Raw genomic sequence first — 17,541 nt, forward strand, 5'->3', positions numbered from 1 at the left:
AATCTTTATTACTTTTGTCAAATTATAATATAGAGCTTAAATCTAAGAATTAAGTTATTTTTTAGTGCTCGACGTTGTCCGTATTTTCGATGATTAGATCGTTTTCGTGCGGCCATTTTTCGTTGAATTGTTGATCGCATTTTTCCGTATGTTGGGGGAAAAATATTCGTTCTTGATCGTAGGCAGCCGTTTCGAAACCTTTCAAAGTTTTTTTCAGGAGGATTGCGTCCGCGGCAGCTTCCCAAAACGTCGGCGGTGGCCTAGAAAAGAGAACAAAAGCAAAACAAGAATATTACTGCTTGTACTGTCTTTCTGTATAAATTATAGACAAAAACAGACTAATATTTACAATATTGTTGAATTTTTTAATATTTACAAGTATTTTTTTAAAAAGAGCATTATTTAAATTCCACTCATTTTTACTCTGAAATAAATATACAAGGGTATTATATTGGCTACAGGACGCTGATAAAAACGTGTGTCTAGATATTAAATGGTCTAAGGTCTACGGACTCTACGCGGCTAGACGCTCTGATTTTAAACAAGTAGGCCTAGGTTTTACATTTTTTTCTTTAGAATTCCGAGTTTAAAATTCGTGATGTGTTTTTAGAGTTTTAATATTAAAAAATGGTTTATTTTGTGGAGTATCGCAGATTGAAAGTGCCCCGAGCAACCCAACAGCAAATGTAAGTAATTTCTTATTTATATGCATGACAAATTTTAAGCGAATTTGCAAAGCGTGTGTTAATTTTGTATTAACCTGACGTGGTATAATTTTTATTTGTTTCTGTAAGTTATTTTAGTGAAGGGGGAAGAAACCTCTAGGGTTTTCAAAATTATTGTGGAAATAAAAGATATAAAAAACTTTCAAGGGAGCATTTCTTTCCTTAGAGAGCATTTTCTCCATGCAAGAATGTTTAAACGGCTAGAAAGTAGTTATAGTGTTTAATTTTCTTAAGTGGATAAAATGCAACTAAAACTCGAAGATAATACACACGTTTTATCCACAAAAACATGTATATTTATTATTTATAAAAAATTGATAGGAAAAATTAGCAGTATTATTTCTAAAAATTGAATTGAAGATAGCTTTTGTTGTCATGGCAACTTTGTTGTTTAGTATTGATAGCTTTTTCAATAGCTTGATGAGACAAACATTTTATGAAAGTCAGCTTGGAAAAAATATTTTTTTTCCTCAAAAAGTATGCGCAGTGGCGTTTTTTTACAAGAGACAAAAATGTAGTAAATACTAGACGGACTTTTACGAAAAATACATTTTACGAAAAAAAAATCGATCATCGATTGAGTTGGAAAATATTTTTACTAAAATTTATGCAAGGGTGGGGGTAGTTTTAACCCTTCCCGTACTTTTTTTTTTGATTGTTGTGAAAGTCAAATGTTAAAGCACTTAGCAAAACATAATCTCAATCCAAAATCCCATTCAAATTGGAATAACGGTTCTTAAAATATCAGAAAAAATGTATTTATTTTTTAAAAGTTTGATGCCCTCTAGCGAACAAACGAAGCACTTTTGTATAGAGGTAAATTGTGTCCAATGTGGACTTATTTTGATTCCAAAAATACGCAGTACTTCTATGTCCACGGAATATTGGGACACTCTGTATATGATGTCATTCTACAGGGTGGTCCGAACTGTATTCCGGAAACTTCGGCAGCATATTATGCAGATAGAAATAATTAAAAAAGTTCGTATAAATGTATGTCCTAAAATGCTTAGTTTTGGAGATACAGGGTGTAGAAGTTTCATGTTTATTTCGATTTTTTTAAAATAAAATCTGAAGTAAAGTCAATATTTGGATGAAAATTGGTGTCTGGGAGTTTTTTGACATGAGAAATTTGATTTTGATGTCAATATGACTCCTACTTGTAGAGGGCACCACCTACATATTTTTTTACTGGTGTGAAGAATAACTTTTCGTCCGTAGGGTAGGTGGGGGTAAAGCCCTGCACGGGGCAAAGCCACGCACCGCGTTTTGAAATAGCGCGGGAATCATTTCGGGTTCGCCCGTCAGGCGGCGAGTTGGTTTTAATTAGAGGTGGGCCAGTCTGCGATTTTTGTGGAGCTGCTACGCTCTGCGACTGCTCCAATAAAAGCACTGCGACAAGTAGCAGCGATTTTTCGGAGCAATTAACCTATAAATTAAAAATGTAGTTTTATAGGTTAATTGCTCCGAAAAATCGCACTCGGTGTTCGGCTGTTCGGCACCGTTCGTTGCATTTACTAAAAAGTACAGGACTATAGGTGTGATTATGATAGGCAACATCATCGTCTAGTTTTTATTTATTTATATCGTATGATCGAAAAAACGGCGTCAGCGATAGCTATGAAATGAAGATTGCTGGCATTTTATATGTAAAATTTATGGGGAATGTTATCGATTGTCATTTCCAAGCCAACTGGACGCCGTTTTTTATTTCGATCAGTAGTGGCGATTTTAACGTCTGTGCAATCGGGGTAAGTCACCGACGGGCCCCAAGCCTCCCGGGCCCTTGCGAACAAGATTCGAACTTTTCCGAACTACGGGCCCCTAGAGCTCTTAAAATCGCGGCTGTACGGTACTATACTGATGTCTTAGTTTGATAGATGTTGCTATATTTTTTTAGTCTATTCAGAAGAATTTGAGTGTTTCTAAGTACCAAGCACTTTGCTATAAATATCTTAAAGAGTCTGTTCATTTTCACAGAGTGGTGGCCCATGGTAAAAACTTAATGTTATATTCAATTCAAAGTCGAAACTGTCAAAAAAATCTTTATTAGTGACCGGTTTCGGCTATTTAGCCATCATCAGACCTTAAAAATAGATATAAATAATAAAACTTATATGAATGTATAAGATCAAATAAAAGATTTAGGATATACAACAAAACACAGATACAAAATTAACTAACAAATAAACATACTAACAAGTTAAAAATTACCTTTGTCAAAAACATCTGTTTGTGATTAATATATAATACATAAATATCTTATTTAGATTCATGAAAGAAAAAGCGAACGCTGCTACGTTTCCCGTTCCCAAACTCCCAACAGCTCCAGTACACAGAATATACTCAATATACTATGCTCCAGTCGACTGCGACCTGCGACGACTGTGACTGGAACAGTCTGACCGGGCGACGGGGCTAGGAGCATTTTCAGAATTTACACTATTGCCTGCTATTGCTCCTATTGCTACTCACGAGCGCAGATGTCCTAAACTTGTAAACTGCTCCGAAATGTCACTGCGATTTTCTTGGAACTGGAGCAGTCACATACTGCGACGTTAGTGGAGCTGTGACAAAGTAGCGGACTGCGATTTCACAACCCACCTCTAGTTTTAATAACGTTCAGTGCGACAGAGAATTTGATGGTAGCCGGCAGCTTGTGTACCGAGAAAATGAGGTTAGTTCATCTTTTGTAATTTTAATATAATAACTACGTCACTTTGTTCAAATATAGTGTGCATGTATTTAGAATATCTGGAAAAGGCGACTTCTCGGTTGATAGCATGTCACCTAAGCTTTATTTTCGCGTGGTAATGATTTCTTGAACGTGATTTTAAAAATGTTATATGAAAGATTTTTTCGAGAATACAAAATGGTGCAAAACGCCGCAGCCTTTTAGGGGCAAATCCCTGCAGTGCGGGTTTTGCCCCTGTTTGTTAAAACATGCATTATGCAGCTTTTAAATTATATTCACGGGTATTTACTTTTTAGGAACTACAAAAGAAAAACTCAGTACATGCCTATGACCGAAGATCAACTCGCTGCGGCACGTACACTGATCGCGAGAGGTGTTTCTATCAGTCAGGCGGCCAAAGAAATCGGGTTTCATGAATCGACACTAAGGGATCGACTTCAGAAAGGGGGAGGAACTAAGCTTGGGAGATTTCGAGCCACATTTTCAGCAGAACAGGAAGCTCAGCTGTTAAACCACTGTATCGACCTGGATAAGCGATTTTTCGGCCTTACTTTAAAATCTTTGCGATTCCTTCTATTTAAATATGCCGAGGAGAATAACATTCCCCATCAGTTCTCGGTTGAAGCGCAACTTGCAGGGAGGGATTTTACACGAACCTTTATGAAAAGAAACAAGTTATCTTTGCGTGTTCCCCGGAAGACGAGTGTTGCCCGAACAATGGGGTTCAACAGGATTCAGCTCACTCAATATTTTAACAACTTAGAGGCCATTATGAAGAAGTACAATTTTTCTCCCAACCAAATTTTCAATATGGATGAAACGGGGGTACAAACGGTCCCAAATATACTTCCAAAACACGTAGCCCCCACTGGAAAGAAGGAAGTCGCTAAGGCTGTAGCAGCGGAGCAAGGTCAAACAGTATCCGCCGTGTGTGCAGTGAGTCCTATAGGCTATTTTGTGCCCCCTTTTTTTTATATACGCAAGAAAAAGAGAAAATCGGCTTCTTATTAAAGGTGGTCCATTAGGATGCGAGATGGCTGTAACCGATAAAGGGTACATGAACACTCCCACTTTCATCAAATGGCTGAATCATTTCAAAAAGTATGCCAAACCAAGTGACAGCAACCCCATTTTACTAATACTTGACAATCATGTGTCACACACAAGCCTGGAAGCAGTTTCTTTCGCAAAATCAAACAATATTCACCTCCTTACTTTGCCACCTCACAGCAGCCACAAAACCCAACCTCTTGACCGCTGTATATTTCGTCCACTGAAGGCTTATTACGATGCTGCCGTAGATTCATGGGACGTTTCTCATCCAGGAGAAACCTTCAGCGTTTACAACGTTGCTGAATCATTCAAGATAGCTTTTGAAAAAGCAAGCTCGGTTGAAAACGCAGCTCAAGCTTTCAAAACTACTGGTATTTTTCCATTTAATACCAATATATTTTCGGATGCTGATTTTTTGCCATCAGAAGTGACAGACCAGTCTCCAGGAGAAGATCTGGATGAGGATGATCGAATGGTATTATTTAATGAAGAGAATGATGTACAAAAAGATGTGACTACAACTTCAGATCTTGCTGTTGGAACAGAGCAGCCTATGCAACAAGGCAACAATCATCCTGACATTGCAACACCTACGGTTGATACCGACCATGTTCAGACTCCGTCAACAGCTCCTGCCGATATAATCCCTTTACCTAAAATAAAAATTAAAAGGAAACGTAAAGGAAAAGGGTAGAAGTCCGAGTTGCTTACGTCAACACCGAATAAGGAACGTTTGGAAAACGAAGCAGCTGAAAAAGAAAAGCAAGCTACTGAAAAGGAGCAACGTTCAATAGAAAAGCAAAAACGCGCTAAAGAAAACGCAACAAGGCAGCTCTTCTCGCCCACCAACACAAAGAGAAGAAAGACAAATTCTAACGAAGATTCTTCTGACACGGACGCAGATTACTCGATTCATGACAGCAGCTCTGATGGTGATTTTATAGGTGATGATGATGGAAACGATCAAGTTGAAAGTTTTGAGCACTCACAGGATGAATCTGCATTGATGTTGCCAAATGACTATGCTGTAATTAAAGTGGATGGCAAAACAAAAAATTCTTTCAGACACTTTGTTGCCAAGATCGTTTCTATTTATCAAGATGGTTATGACGTAGTATTTTACAAGCGATTACCAAATACTTACAAATTTTCGGAAACAAATGAAGAGTCCTTCGTAGAAGTCAAGGATGTTGTTTTAAGATTGTCAAAACCTATTCTTAATCTCTCTGCTAGGTTTCACAATGTGCTTACTTTCAAAGAAGATTTAAGAAGTTTCCGTATGTTTTAATCAACTTGTTTACTTGTTCTTCATTGATCTTATTCTTTTAATAAAAAAAAGTTTTTTTTATGAAACTGTTTTATTATTCACCCACTTTATTCATCAATGGGGTAAACTCCCGCGCGCGGGGAATTGCCCAATTCGGTGGGGCAAAACCCTGCATTTTTGTTTTTTTATATAAACCTAAATTCTCCATAACTGACAGACCGACGCCAGAATTTTCATTACTAGTCCAAAGATAAAATATGTGCGTAAGACTTCATGTAAAAACGACAAAAAAAACTTTTCCCAGTTCCAAAAATTATGCAAAAGATAAATATTGCGGGGCTTTACCCCCACCTACCCTACCTGTATAAAACTACTGAGCAAAAAATATTCATTTACAACCTTTCTTAGGTACGTAAAAAATCTCTTGGTAAGAATAGCTACGAGTAATGGTTTTCGAGATATTTGGAATCGAAATTATCAAATTACATCATTGTCATAAATTAAGAATGTTGACTAAATAGTTATCAGGCTGAAATCATAAATTTGAAATTATTTTCTGTCAAAAGTTTAACAGTACTTAACTGTTGTTATTTTATTATTATTTTTCTTTGTTTTTATTTGAATGGAACGCCCTGTATATTATTTTTTTATTAGATGAAGAATTAAAAAATGAACATTTTTTGTATTTGAGGTGTTTCAACATTTTTAATGGTTTCGCAGATACACGCAGTATTATCTCTATGGCTCTCTCAACGGTAAAATATGAGAGAAAAGTTATTGGGTGGCTTTGATAAAAATTCACTGTAGAAAATGCCATATGAAATATAAAACCGTAAATATCTGCAAAACTAAATACCTAATATAGTTTTGATTTCAGGAGAGTTCTTGTATTTTTAATGTTTTCTTAAGGAAGGCTGAAAAATATATATTTTTTATTTATTTATTATCTCTGAAACTATCAAAATATATTTACCCATATCTTAGGATGATGTAAAGTGGTCTGAAAGGAAGCCAAAAATGCAATAATATACAGGGTGTTCCATTTAAAAAAATCATCTCGATCCACTCACACTTTTTTGAGTCATCCTATAGAGGAAAATATTTTCCTGAAATACATCCTAGAACATACTTTAGGTCTGCACTTAACAACATTCCCAAGTTTTTTATTCTAGGAGCTACAGATGCCTGACGCCCTATTGCCGGACCCTGTATGTTTTACTCTTTATAAAAAGCACTTCAACGTGCAAAATCGTTAATTTTTAACACAATCACAATAATTCTTACTATTACATTATCGCCGAATCGCGCCAAGAGTAATCGTTCACCGCTAAAAATACGGGCGAAAAATAAAAAAGAAAAGGAATTTTGTTGGATTTCCGATGCATGCGGTCGGTTGTCGGAAAAAGGGTGAAGGCCGCCCGAGGAAAATAGTAGAAAATGTAAAGTTTGCGCGAAGGTTTTTCTTCTTATCGCCATTTCGGATCTAGCATAAAGAATGAGTCTCGGCTCTAATGTAAAGAAGGCGGAATACAATTCCAGAAGCCCGAAAAATAGTTTTTTTAGTGTGATTGCGACCTTTGTATAATTAACTTTTTTTTCGGATAATTCGAAGGAATTATAAAAGGAAAAATAATCTGTCAAAAAACTGTCATAAAAAAAACGACGTCAAAGATGGCATGGGAATGGCAATCGATAATAATTTTGGCTAGGTCTAGCTCTAGCCGTCATTTACTTGGCCCGTACTCTTCTTTCTTTTTAATGGCGCTTACTGACTGCCAGTTGGCCTTAAGAGTCCATTACGCTGTACTGTTCGGGTCGATCTCAGGGGTCGGGTAAAGCGGGTGTGTGGCCGAAGGAAATATATATTATATTTCAGAAATTTGCCTAAAGGCTTAGCCCGATCCTGTCGTGTTAAGCCACATCCAAAATTCCAAACACACGAGCTTTGATTAAGGCTTGATTAAGGTTTGCAGAGCTTTAGCATTTGCCATAAAATAGCGAGCAATCTGGTGTTTAACCATAGTAAATTTTTGTTATTTTTAATATACATTTCAATTGAAGTGATGATCAAAAAGTACTCTCCCTCAATACAAAAAGAAATGCAACGAAGTTACAATTAAGGAATAAATAATAAATCAAATTCAATACAAATTTCACTGGTTTGAAATGACGCGTAGAAAATTGTGACGTCACCTATCAGCATTTGACTGAATAGTTGACAGAGGGCGGGAGTCTCTGAAGAATAATATTATGGCGTGTCTAGTTCTCTGCTACCGTATTTACACCATATATCTTAAAATCACGTTAGATTTTTCTATTTTTATTAAGATCATTAAAAAATACGTTTTTATATGGGATTATTCTTTATTACCCCAATATTAAATTTACTTTTATATTGTTTTATATTTATCTATATTTATTTTACTACTAGAAATTAAAACTTAAATTTTTATAATTAATAAGTTACTGTCATTTTTATCGAAGCACTAAACACTATCAAAGTTGTTCGGATGTTCGAGGAGTTCGAGGGTTCGAGGTTAGATTTGTATTTTGTCGATTTTGTGTTTGGCGTTAAATACTTTGAGTTTTCAATTTTGTTTTATTGTACCCTCTTTATTATTTTTGTAATGAAGGGTGTTAAAGTTTGTTTTGTGAAGGGCCGTCTAAATAACTCTGAGGGCTCTCCAGAAAAAGTTTTTATTAATATAATGACACATGCTAAACCGTTTCGAAGGCGGCCATCAGCCACTAACGTCTCTGGAGGCAAACCGTGACACTTTAAGTGACGTCAGAGATTGCAAAAGTGTAAATTTGAAATTATTAATATTGATTAATTTTTTAAAAAAAAATGGGATGTAGAATGTAGAATGTTTAGGAGGGGAGTTAGTCACCGCGACCTTAAAGATCTATTGTGTGTTCCCCTTTCTTGAGTTATAACGAGTTATAACTGATCATACAGTCTCAAGGCTTTAACAAAAGCCAGTATCTGAGACGGCTCCACAGAGGCCAGCCCTCCATCCTTGACATCAGCCGTACCAAAGTTCATGGCACGAATGGTCGTCGTCTCGGCGCACTCAGTGATGATGTGTTCAGGTGTTTCCCCATATTCCCCACAGAATCTGCATTCGCCGTTGTTTCTCAGCTTCAGCCTACTGAGGTGTTCGTTGAGGAAACAGTGTCCTGTTAGAAACCCCGTGACAATCCGAAGATTGTTTTTACTTAAATCAAGGAAAACCTTTGATTTTTCTCGGTCATAGGTTCTGAGGAATTTTTTCGAGTGTCTTAGACCGTTGGAGGACACCCATTCCAAGTTACGGTTGGAGTCTTCCAGATTCTTCAGTTCCGCTTGCAGTTGGTTTCCGCTTGGAAAACAGAACGGTTCTGGTCCAGTTAGTGGAGTGTTCGCTCCTTTCCTAGCTAGATCATTTGCTTTTTCATTGCCTTCTATCCCTTGGTGAGCGGGCACCCAGAGTAGGAGGACTTTATTTTCTTTGCCCAACTTGTTGAGCTTCTCTAGGCATTCTTTGACAAACCTCGAATTGATGGTTTCTGACTTGATCGCGTTTAGTGCTGCATGACTATCGGATAGGATGGCAATTTCCTGTTTTCGATAGTTCCTTATCTAAGATAAATTGTACACATCTTTCGATAGCGTAAATTTCTGCCTGAAGGATACTGGGGTAGGTGCCCATTGGTTCGGAGTATTTGGTTTTCGACCCAAATACTCCTATCCCTGTCCTTGCTTTGGTTTTGGAAGCATCAGTATACCACGTTATGGTATGGTCTTTTATATGCTGAGTAAGCGTTTCTTCCTTCCAATCCTTTTTATTACTCAATACTACAGTGAGGTGTTTCTCAAAGTTGTAAATTCTTGGTATGTCATCCACTGGGAGTTGGAGAAGTGGAATTTTCTTTTTGAGGGTGTTCCAAGCCCCTGACCTAAAAATTCTCCCAGTACTGTTTCCGTCAATGACCATTCTAATCATTGTCGCATTGGCATAACTACCGATGACAATATGCAGTGGTGTTAGGTCTAAAATGACCTTCATTGCTGCTGTTGGACATGTTCTCATGGCACCTGTGATACAGATACATGCCAGTCTCTGTACTTTGCACAGGTTTTGCCTTGCTGTACGTTGCTCTAGTTTTGTATACCAAGCAACTGCTCCATATGTAATCATGGGTCTTACTATCATGGTATACATCCAGCGCAAAATCTTAGGGGCGCAGCCCCATCTATTTCCCGCCAGTCTTCTGCATATCATGAGAGCCTTTGTGGCTTTGCTGGTAATGTTCTTAATATGCCTGGACCAGAGAAGTTTACTATCCAGGGTTATTCCTAGATATTTCACTTCCTGTGATGGCAGTATTTCCTTTCCATCTAGATGGATTCTTTTCAAGTTTTTCAGACTTCGCTGTCTGGTGAATGGCACTACCGCGGTTTTATCTGAGTAATATCACACAGGGTGCCTTCATGTTTCCCCCGTGCAGTCATGACTATGTTATCTGCACACCCTATGCAGTGTATTCCCGCTAGAGTTAATTCTTCCCGAGATTCTTCCAGTAGTTCATCCACTACCAAGCTCCACAGTAGGGGGGAGGTCACTCCACCTTGTGGAGTTCCTTGCGTTGTTTTAACAACTACAGTTTTGGTACCTATCTCAGCTTCTGCTGTTCGTGTTGAGAGCATTTCCCAAAACTAGCGAATTATCGTATTATTCACCTCTTGTTTCAAGAGATCGCTTGACTACCTTGTGAAGTATATTGTCAAACGCCCCTGCGATGTCCAAGAAGGCACAAAGTGCTCTTTCTTTGCTATCCAGGCTTGCCTGTATTAGCTCAGTTAACTGGTACAGAGCAGTTTCTGTGGATCTGCCCGGTCTATATGCATGCTGACTATCGTGCAGTGGTTTAACCATTAGATGATTTACTCTAATATGGTTGTCCACTACTTTCTCCATCGTTTTCATCGACGTCAGAGATTGCAAAAGTGTAAATTTGAAATTATTAATATTGATTAATTTTTTAAAAAAAATGGGATGAAATTGAAGTAAAATAAAAAATACGGGTGTCATAAAATTGTATGAAGATTAATTATTGCAATAAAAAAACAATGGTTACTCTCCGGATTTGTTACAAAACCATATAAGTTTTGCATCACTGTAATCATAAAACTTTAATCTATTCCCGTATTGTAACGGAATTTTAAATTATATCTTTAATTTCGAGAAAATTTAGTCCAAACATAAGGAATATTTTGGGGATGTTTGACCATCAAAATCTTAAAAATAAAGAAGTTGTCTAAAAATGCGGATTTTACTACAATACGGATATAGTATAATACTTTATCTTAATAAATAAGGTTAAATGCCGAACGCTTATTTTGCTACTTTTTCGGACTAGTGAAATGGACTCTTAAGGCAGGTGTCCATTGTGAGCGAAACTAAACTAAGCTAAGAATATAGAAAGAAACGGTAACTAAACGAAAATAAGTTTCATCAGCCACTGGGAACAATTTTTGCTTAGTAGTCAGCTAAGTTAGCTCTGTTTTCGTATTGTGCCTCTGCTATCATAGAACTAATCGCTGCGAAAAATACACAATTTTTTTATAGATGATAATAATTTTGGCGAAGTTAATCTTTAAACGTCATTTACTAAAAATTGGCTATTTTAAAAATTATTCTAAAAAATTTTCTCAAATTTTAAATTACACCATTTAAAAATCTTGACCTCTAGGGCTTGACCTCGCCAAAATTATCATCGATTGTCATTACCCAGCCGTCTTTGACGCCGTTTTTTTCGATCGTATGGTATAGTTACACTTTAGTAAGTATAATTTTCTTTGTGTCTCCTTTAAAGTCATAAATTTATAATCTTTACTTTATTTTGACCTTGCGATTTACATTTAATCTTAATTCTTAATTATTGAACATTAAGATTTTAATCTAGTAGCTGAGAAAACACGCACAAGATTTATATTATATAAAGGGCGCGCTTTTTTATTTTATCCATATATAAAAACAAGTCTGCGAATATTTCTTAATATTTATAACATAAAATATTTCAAAATGGCGAATATGAAATATTTATCATACGTTTAAAAATAACCGAGTAAACTTTAAAAACGAACTTTAAATTCGTTTTTATCAAAACTGTGTGTGTTTTGTGACTTAACGTAGTTTGCTTCTGGGGTACAGAAATCAACAGAAGAATTAAGTTAGCATGTAGGTAATACCACAGATTATACAGATTTTAAACTTATCGTCAAAAGCATTGTTTTTCGTGGTTCCAATTTTCGGAGTCGCGCACTAGTTAGGTTACTAGTTTGCGCACAAGCACGCCCACTTATGGTCTCTAAAATTGTGCACAGCGCCTGACCGGCCTTGTGATCGCCCCAGTTATTACGCTGTTTAAATGGGAGTTTATTTTTGCGCACAAGAAAATTTACTCGTTTGCTCATCGTCATAAAAAACAAATTTCCTACCACGAATTAGGGACAAGATTTTTATCTGTATACTTATAGGATACTTAATCTGTGGTAGTACTTAAAGAAGAAAACATTCGACCAATGTGTACTACAAGTCATGACCTATGCATGCGATACCTGGACTGCAGTTCGCACAACACTCAATGGAACGAAATATGCTGGGAATAACAAAAAAAGACCGTAAAAGAATAGAGTGGATACAACAAAAGAGCCAGGTAATAGATGTCATCCACAGAATCAAATCCCTCAAGTGGTAATGGACACGACACCTTCCAAGAAGGACAGACAACAGATGGACCACAAAAATTACAGCATGGTAACCAAGATGAATTAAGAGACCTAGAAGAAGACCAAAATAACGATGGTACAGGCGGATCTAGTTTACACTAAAGTTTTATTTTATTCTTGCTAAGGTTTGTTCCATGTGTTGCATTTACTCCATCTTTAAAACACGCCTTTAATAAAGTTAGTTTCTAAATTTAGTTGTCTTAATTTGAATTAATTTATTCACGGATACAAAACGAGACTTAGAGTGTGTGAAATATCTAAATTTAGAGTAATTTTCCATATTTTCTTTGACGAATTAACAACCGTAGAAAATAATACACGTAAAACGTGTAGAGATGGAAGGATTTCTATTCTATCATTAGCATACATAGTTTATGGTTTTATAAATAACTTTTAGGTGCTATTACTACTGTTCGTATCTCCATAATCTACACATAATCCGAATATCATTTCAATTGAATAATAAAAAAGTCTATTTCTGTTTTAATTATTTGTGTTAATATTTTTTGCCTTTTTGTTTAACGCATACTAAGTGAGAAAAAAGGAGAACTGTCTGCTTTAGTGCTATTTCACATTGAACGGACATCTTCGCAGACTACCCTGTGTATTTTTAAGGTCCGACGGAGTACTTTCACATGTGCTGTCAATCTGCGCATGTGAAACAACGTTTTTAGAGGTTAGATAAGATATTACGCATGTAGTGGGCGGAGCTTAACAGAAAATTACTATCCGGGTGATGTCATACGCGCGGAGAACCAGTTTGCCACCGCCAGGGATCTTCTGAGAGAATATATTGCGCATGTAGTTGGCGGAGCTTAACAGAAAATTACTGCCCCAGTGACGTCATGCGCGCGGAGAACAGATTTGCGACCGCCAAGGATCTTATCTAACCCGTTTTTAATAGCACGCTCGCGCGCGAATAGTTTGTCGAAGCAAAGGCTCGACGGATGAAAAGATCCGGACGAATCACCCGCGCATATGTGAAAATATTCATATAAACTCATGGTACTTGTTCAACCAACAGACGGTCCGAACGGACGATCCACTCTATGGACGACCCCTCCATGTTAAACGGTGCAACATATTATTAGTGATGGGCATTACGATTCTTTTTAGTGAATGGAATCATACGATTCAATTTCTCATATTGAATCGCCTCCTACGATTCGTTCATTTGAGTAAGGCTTGGAAATGAACATCGATGACATTCCCCATATAATTTTACATATAAAATGACAGCGATCTTTCATTTTATAACCATCGCTGACGCGGTTTTTTTTATCACATTGCGCAGAGGCAAACAATATTTATTTGGAATTGCATAAAAAACGATTTCGTCTTTTAGTTAATTTTTTTATTTAACGTTTTAATTATTCTAACAAAAATATTAACGTGAAAATTAAATACTTTACAGATACTCCCGTACTAAGCACAGTATAAATAAGTTTTTTTCTTGTAAATAACTTTCTTATCGTTTGCATTTTATGTCCTTGATGTTTGTTTAGGGCTTTTGTTCTAAAGTCTAAATATTGGTGCCTGCCTTTATGTCTATATTACCGCCCGCGCCGTAGAAACGAACGATCGCATTGTGATTAATGTTGTTATTTAACTATCTGTTATTTTATAACAATTATTTATAAATAACATAACGCAACCGTTACTACTTCTAAAAAATAACAGATATAAAATAACGACACGTAGAGATCGGCCGCTCTTGAAACGAAAAACGAAGTCGGCGCTCTGCATCACCACGAAATTCTATTCTGCTCGAAGCAATACCAAAAAACAACTAGTATTGTTGTGAACATACATTTAATATGGTTATATGTATATGTATATTCGACAAATTGTATAAAATATTATTTTTACCCTTATTCTACGGCTATGCCTAAAGAATTTAAGGTACGAAAAATACCATCAACATTATTATTCTTCTCAGAAAGATGGGTGATGCAAATAAACAGAACCATTAAAAAGAAGCAGGTTTTTTGAAACAGTTCATCATTCAGAAACAGCGGGCATAACGCCTGGCGGTGGAGATAACAGGAGTGGGAAAGGATCGGTCGATTGTCGATGGAGGCTCGCAACGGGTTGGAGAAGCAGTCATTTTAGATATATTGTTTTTCAACCTATTAGGAGCATAACAGGGCGGTGGTCGAGATAATCGGTGTGGGAAAAGAACGCTGCTGCATCGGTCGATTGTCGATGGAGGTTCGAAACAGGTTGGGGAATAACGCCATCAGTTGTTTTAGATACATTCTGTTTCAACCTGTTACGAGCATAACGGACGGAGTTCGAGATATTATGGCGCTGTATGTTTCAGTACTTACTTATTAAGTTTCAATATTTAAGTATTTATTTATTCTGAAAAATTTTCAGAATAATATTTTAAGATTTTTTAAAAATGTATACAGGGTGTTTTGAAAAATCTGGTCATTGATTAATCACGATCCTGCTTAAAGCCCTTGACGTAAAAAGCTAATTTTTGGAAAACGGATTGACTTTAGTGTGTAGAGGTTCGATAAGAAGGGATTTTTCGAAACTCGAATTCTAAGGGGGTGAAACTACTCTGAAATATAAGAATATTTTTTATTTAAAAACCGGTGAGTTTTTCAGAAAAACTCTTAAAACGCGTATATTTTATTATGTTGTTTTACATATTTTAAGATTTTTTAAAAATATATACAGGGTGTTTCATAAAATATGACCATTGAGTAATCACTATTCTGTTTAAACTGCTGGACGTTTAAAGCTGATTTTTTGCAAACGGATTGACTGTGGGGTTGAGGTTCGATAAGGAGGGGTTTCTCGAATCTCAAATTCTAACAGGGTGAAAACGCCCCTCAAATATTACAATATTTGTTATTTAAAAAACGGTTAGTCTTTCGGGAAAACGCCTGGACACGCATAATTTATTTTGTTTTTTTTTACATATTTTGAAATTTTTTAAAAAATGCTCGACGTTAGAAAGCTTATTTTTGACAAATGTGAGACAATTTTATCCAGTTTTTATGTTAATGGAAATTCTTGTTTTGCTTTATCATCACCATTAGAAATGATTAATTCGACGCGAACGAAGTCGCGGGTACACGCTAGTTTAAGTGTAAAATTAATTCGAACTCTAGTGTGTAGTTGGTTTACTTATGAAGAATATACTACACATTTTCTTATATTGCTATTTTTTGACCGCAAATGGTAAAATCATAACTAAGAGCTTCTCGCCCGTCCAGTGAGATGCACCCTGTACACTGCTACGCAATTCAGGATCTACGCGGATCGAGGGGCAGGGCGTAGGTAGATCGCAATGTGTAGGTATAGACGAGTGGCGGAATTTTGGCTTTTTTTATATCGCAATTTGTAAACAGCGCTTATTTGTAAATAACCACCGTTTTTAGAGAGGTATTTTAGATAACAATCGATATTTAGAAATGTTTTGACACCCTGGAAATACTACCACCGAGCACGTCATTGTTGCAACTTGCAACTGCGTTAATACGCCTGGCGATGACCGTCTCATACTCTTTCAGATATTTAGCAGTAAAATAAAGAAACCTGCTATTTTTAAGCTGTTATTTTAAGCTGCTTTTTATAAATAACTATAACAGTTTCAACTGTTATCTAAAAATAACAGTTTTGCCCATCACTAATTGTGATCCGATTCAATTCTCACGATTCTTTTTTACGGCTCATCGTCCAAACGTTATGGATCCGTGCTAACCACGATTCAATTGAACAAACCGGATTGCAAGCAATGAATTGAATCTCACGATTCATTTTTAATACTCGTTCAGATGAAAGACTCGGTCAATCTTTTCCCACCTCTACAACATATTCAATCAACGCGGATGTATATGGAGCAGCACATGTCATGTGAAACAGCACTTATACTGCCTTGAATAAAAAGTGAAAAAAAATTCTGGCATCTCTTGAATATGTCAGTACCTGCATTAGTCGTTAACTGACATTGTACGGCATCTCCAAAAAAGTAATATTAGATTATTCTTCTTATTTAATACTCCTAAGTAAATACCTACTATCTGACAATAACGGCCCATACACGCAAGGAACTTTCAAAAGATTTGATCCGCCGTGGTCTTTACCTCTCATTAATGTCTGTGCGTTAGTGAACTACCGCGGAGAAATATCGGATATGTGACAGTCTCGATTATTGTAAGTTCTAATCTGATGAAAGAACAGATATGCGCGTTTGTGAACACCAAAATATCTGTACCCTGAACGACCGGGTCGACGGATACGGAATGTCACTCTCTGGTACTTTTTGGACAAGTTTGGATATATTGGGGTCTTTCAAATGCTAGTTCTATGATTCAAATCTACTTCATCTACAATTCTATCTCAATCTACTTAAATATTTTTTACTACTTCTCTACAGGGTCTACACTACTCTTCGATTTATGTATTTTAAATACTTACGTCATCAATACTACGAACGATAAATTTTCCAAAAAAAATATTTTTGTATTTATTATTGAAAAAATTATCATATAATCTAAATAAGGTATTAATAAAATTATAGAAATATGTAAAATATGTATGTATGTATCAGCAAATATGTATGGCCACAGATAATATATTTTTAAGCGCAAACCTTCTTCAATTTGAGTTAATTTGGTGGAAATAACGTTGGAATCCAATTTACAGACCACTCTTGTTAAAATCTTTTAAATTAAATAATATTCAGAGAGTAACAGTTCTTGGCAGCACTAAGGTATGCCAAATTATTTTTTTTTCTAATAACAGTATCTTTTGGACATCAGAATAGCTGCAAATATCAGAATTTTGCAAATATACTGCATATATTTTATCTATTTTATGTTTCTGTTGCCTTTTATATATATATTTATCAATTTATTTCTTGTGTCACAGTTATACCAGCCTCTAATATAGACAAAAATTATGATGACATAAGTATGAATTGCTTAATAAAACAGGACGGTTTTATAGAAACAATCTATTGACGGTTTTTAATAAACCATTTCTTACTTCTTCAAGCCAAGGAACTATC

At 36.0% G+C, this 17,541-nt stretch overlaps 2 protein-coding genes across 4 annotated transcripts in view; one reads left to right on the forward strand and one right to left on the reverse strand.

Annotated features, from left to right (window-relative positions):
• Nucleotides 1-22: 22 nt before the first annotated feature.
• Nucleotides 23-17,541, reverse strand: part of LOC115885971 — a 33,228-nt gene continuing 15,709 nt past the window's right edge. The window contains exon 5 of one of the 2 annotated variants that reach the window (XM_030905003.1): nucleotides 23-260. In XM_030905003.1, coding sequence (XP_030760863.1) covers nucleotides 62-260 — 199 coding nt within the window. In that variant the 3' untranslated portion in view covers nucleotides 23-61. The remainder of the gene's footprint in view (nucleotides 261-17,541) is intronic. The other variant, XM_030905004.1, reaches the window with a different exon arrangement.
• LOC115885972 lies at nucleotides 3,352-5,793 on the forward strand. Of its 2 annotated transcripts, none has more exons than XM_030905005.1 (2): nucleotides 3,352-3,402; nucleotides 3,717-5,793. In XM_030905005.1, exons 1-2 carry the CDS (start codon nucleotides 3,368-3,370, stop codon nucleotides 4,429-4,431), a joined length of 750 nt encoding a protein of 249 aa, XP_030760865.1. In that variant the 5' UTR covers nucleotides 3,352-3,367; the 3' UTR covers nucleotides 4,432-5,793. Both variants share the same exon structure in this region, with proteins under 2 accessions (XP_030760865.1, XP_030760866.1).

This window comes from Sitophilus oryzae, unplaced genomic scaffold (assembly GCF_002938485.1).
Source record: "Sitophilus oryzae breed Bouriz unplaced genomic scaffold, Soryzae_2.0 scaffold_465_pilon_pilon, whole genome shotgun sequence".
NCBI classification, from domain to species: domain Eukaryota; kingdom Metazoa; phylum Arthropoda; class Insecta; order Coleoptera; family Curculionidae; genus Sitophilus; species Sitophilus oryzae.

Bases quoted from the DNA above. Each gene is read 5' to 3' on its own strand.
- LOC115885972 (XM_030905005.1), top strand. From the start codon at position 3,368: ATGGTAGCCGGCAGCTTGTGTACCGAGAAAATGAG. The intron at 3,403-3,716 runs GTTAGTTCATCT...TTTACTTTTTAG, and splicing joins TTGTGTACCGAGAAAATGAG to GAACTACAAAAGAAAAACTC.